General features: G+C 57.6%; 1 protein-coding gene across 1 annotated transcript in view; it reads left to right on the top strand.

Moving 5' to 3' along the window:
* Window positions 1-3,965, top strand: part of LOC113206455 (uncharacterized) — a 12,381-nt gene extending 8,416 nt beyond the window's left edge. Inside the window, exons 2-8 of the mRNA XM_026422554.2 lie at window positions 741-771; window positions 1,034-1,266; window positions 1,383-1,519; window positions 1,603-1,896; window positions 2,240-2,417; window positions 2,510-2,837; window positions 2,928-3,965. Of these exons, the coding sequence (XP_026278339.2) occupies window positions 741-771; window positions 1,034-1,266; window positions 1,383-1,519; window positions 1,603-1,896; window positions 2,240-2,417; window positions 2,510-2,837; window positions 2,928-3,205 (1,479 nt within the window). The 3' untranslated portion in view covers window positions 3,206-3,965. The remainder of the gene's footprint in view (window positions 1-740; window positions 772-1,033; window positions 1,267-1,382; window positions 1,520-1,602; window positions 1,897-2,239; window positions 2,418-2,509; window positions 2,838-2,927) is intronic.
* Window positions 3,966-3,971: the final 6 nt, after the last annotated feature.

The raw sequence follows: 3,971 nt of genomic DNA, 5'->3' as shown, positions 1-3,971 counted from the left end.
CGCCCCGTCCCACCCTGGGCTTCTCTCGCACTCCTCACCCTGCCTCGAGGAAAGATGAACGAATAGGTTGTCGCTCCAAACCCCAACCTGGCTATAGCGCTGCGCAGGGGTGCCTGGAGGCAAGGTGGAGGCTGGAGGCTCAGTCACCGGTCACCGCGCCAAGACAAGCTCTCCTTTTTTCCCCCAACATTTTATTTGATTTGCCGGATCGCTGCCCACTCCACGCAAACTCCCTTCGCTCCGGCAATCCGCCGCCAAAAACTATTTCTGATGGTTGTGCAACAGACCGCGGCGACGCGCAGTTTGGCTCACCGCAGCGACCACAAGTAGTGGTGGTGATCAGGCAAGCAGTGGCGGCTCGGCACACACAGGCGCAACCGTGTCCGTCCACACGGGGGTCTATAGCACGGGCAGCTCGGCGGCGGCTGTCAGGCCAGGAGGAGGCGGTGGTGAGAGTACGTGATTAGGAGGGAGTGTGGAGGGTTTGTCGTTACGCTGTTGATGGCGGTGGTGAGGAGCGGGCCGGGAGGGGGGGGGAGGAACAAATCGCAAAGAAGGCGATTAATACGGACACGGGTCAGCGCGCCCGCCGCACAACGGCTTCCGCGCAACGAGCCATGATGGCATGGTGACTTATAGTCAATGTTTTATCAGTAAAAGGAAATTTCTATCGTCTCCTACTGCTCGGTTCCTCGAATTGTGGTTTCATCATGCATGATGTGTTCTCTTGTCTGTTTCAGAACGCTATCGTCGCCGCCCAGGATTATGATGGTAAGTCTGCACAGCTCCATTGAAAAACTTCGAATAAAGCATTCCGGTAAAGCTGAAATGCAGAAGAATGCGGGGAAGAAAAAAACGGAAATCGCTATGATTTAACATGTTGACTTCCGTTTTCTTCTTCCCCGCATTCTTCTGCATTTCAGCTTTACCGGAATGCTTTATTGCATTGACACCATCCACTAAATCATTTTCCCACCCTCCCTATTTGGGATAACGCACCCCTCACGCACCCTTTGCCATAATTTTTTTCCAGTCTCGGACATCCGGTGCACGTTTGCCACTACCGGCGGCTCTCGAGACTCGATCTCTGCAAAACTGCGCAAACCGGAGGGCTTCCGGGGCTCCCCGCTGTTCGCGGACGACCGCGCCGTGGACCCGGTGAGCGACAAGGAGTGCCAGATCCGGCCCGACCCCGCCGACACCACCAAGCTGATGTACACCCTGCTCGTCTCGGACTTTTCGCGGTGCGGCGTCCTCCGGAGAAACGTGAGTGGCGATGGTCCCATTACGACAACCACAGCAAAATAGACGATGCTATTTAAAATCGGAGGGGAAGAAAAGAAACTCGGTGACTGCATCGGCCCGATCTCTGTCTGTCGCAGGGCTTTGTGCACGTCCGCGTGTGGTTCCCCCAGTTCCCCGGCGTGGTCATGATGTCCGACCAGGAGCTCATCATCATGTGCAAGCCCCCGGAGCCCACCATCATCGAAAACAAGGCAGCTGGCTTCGCAGGCAGCTTGTGAGTACATGTAAACGAGTCTATTTCGGCTCGCACCTTATCGTTGATGTTGACGCTGCCCGTCTCTTCCCTGTCCCTCGCAGTCCCCACGGCGCGCGGGTGTCCGGCGTGGTGGAGGAGACTCCCGGCCGCCTGGAGTACGAGGTGGCGCTCTACAAGGAGGCGCCCACCCGGGTCGGCGCCCACGGGCAGCTGCCGCCCGGGCTGCCCGGCGAGCTCCCCGTCGACCAGGCCGTGCCCATCGGCACCAAGCTGCAACTGCGCGCCCGCATCAACCCGGACTCGGCGTGGAAGTTCCTCAAGCTGATGGAGGTGACCGTGTCGCCGGACCCGGACGACGCCCACATGCTGGGCAGCGTCGCCCTCGTCTCGGACGGGTGAGTGCGACCGCGGCGCGGACCGCGAGCGAAGGGGTTGCCATTAGGGCTGTGCGATATCACGATATTTCGATATCGAGAGCTCTATCTTCTCCCGATATCGATATCGAAATATCGAGGTTGCTCGACATCGACATTACGATATATCGACTATTTTCAAACATATTGTTTCTCAATATGGTTCGATATTGCGAAATCACTCGATATTATCGAGACTCGATGCATCGAGTCGATGTTCAATACTTTCACCGATATCTTATCGCGATGTCGGAATCTGGATATCGCACAGCCCTAGTTGCCATATGCGGCATCCTTGAGCTGTGTACTGATCGTTCCCTCGCAGCTGCCGGAACAGGGACTTCGCGTCCATCATCCCGCACCAGCCGGCGCGCTACCGCGACCGCCACAACGAGGTGTTCCTGGACTTTGAGGCGTTCCTGCTCAGCACCATGAGGGAGCGGAGCACGCTGTGGATCCACTCGCAGATCAAGGCCTGCATGGACGCGGCGGACTGCCAGGCGGTAAGCGGGGGGACGGCGGTGGAGACGGAGGTGCACCGCTGTGCCTCGTGTGGGACCATGTGGGACTATAGCCTGTTTATCTCCGCCTCCAGGATTATTGCCTCGACCTATTCGAGCCCGCCGGGCACGGCCGGAGACGTCGGCAGGCGTCGGCGGACGGCTTCAACCCCATCAACGGCACGACGGTGCTGCTCGGGCACAGGGGCGGCCGCATCGGGCCGGCGGGGGCCCACCGCCAAGCCCGGGGCAGGGGGCTGCGGTCCGCGCAGCAGCTGCAGCCCGGGCACGAGCCACCGCCGCAGGCCATGGCGCTCACGCAGCGCTTCCCCAACAACGGCAGCCACAACGGCCTCAACGGAGGGATCCAGCAGTTCGCCAAGTTCGACGAGAACATCGAGTACAGCGTGCTGATGCCCGGAGGTGAGTGCAGGGGGAAGGGCGCGGTCTCAGTTCGCTCGCGCTCGAGTTTGAGTTTCGTTCACCAACCGTTGATGTCCGCCTTGTCCGCAGAGCTCTACTCGCGGGGCGCCGTGCTCGAGTCCTCGTGCGGCACCTTCCTGCTCATCGCCGCCGTGCTGGGCTGCCTGCTGCTGTGCGCCGCCTGCCTCATGTGCTACCTGGCCGCGCGCCTGCACTCGGCCCTCAGCAGCCAGCTGCACGCCAAGTCCCTCGACATGCTGGTGCGCGAGCACAGCCGCCGCTTCCACCACCACCTACACGGCAGCGCGTCCGCGTCCACGTCGGGCTCCGAGGCCAGCGGCTACACGGGCCGCTCCACCGTACACTGATCCTCTCCGCCGTCAAGGAGTACTCCATCCCGGCAGCCGGCGGCACCACCGGTACGGAGTGGAGGAGTGTGGTGGAAAAAGAAAGGCAAGCTGAACTATGTGAAAGTTCATGGTTTTCGGCTGTATAGTGTAGTTTTCGGTGCTCCGTCCTTGATTTTGTATCTACGCCACGCTCCTCCATTCAAGGCAAGTCCTCCAGCCACCTGATTGAAAGGGGTAAGGGAGAAGGCAGAAAGGAGTGCGAGGAAAGAAACAGCCGGGTGCCGTCGTATCGTAACCGGGGTCGGGGTGTCGATTTTCATAGAGAGAAATGTGACGGTCGAAAGGGTGCCATTTCAACGAGCCTCGTCGAAAAGGCACCCGGTGATTGACTACCGGCTCAATCCCTCAAAATCGACTGTTTTTCGTTACCAGAAGGAGGGTGGAAAGGCAGATCCGATAATCCGATATTGATCTTGGTCCGAACACAGAAGCGGCTACCAACTTGATATCGGATTTTCCGTATCATTTGCAGATTGGAAACGACAGAAATATTCTTTTAGTTTTAGATGCGTTTATTGCTGTGCAATTGAAACCTGACCAGAACGGCTTTGCTGTCCTGTCATAGTAAAATAAATATCAGACCAGACGGGATGATATGCTATTGACGTGATCTACTTGCAAACCATACTAAGACAATGTACAAAGTATTATTTTGTAATTTGTTGTAGGTTACAGATTAATGTGATTTGCCTTGTAAGAGACATTTCCCAATTATTTATTAATC

This window comes from Frankliniella occidentalis, unplaced genomic scaffold (assembly GCF_000697945.3).
Source record: "Frankliniella occidentalis isolate FOCC.00 unplaced genomic scaffold, Focc_3.1 Scaffold1577, whole genome shotgun sequence".
Taxonomy (NCBI): domain Eukaryota; kingdom Metazoa; phylum Arthropoda; class Insecta; order Thysanoptera; family Thripidae; genus Frankliniella; species Frankliniella occidentalis.
This window is presented reverse-complemented; position numbering and strand designations above follow the sequence as displayed.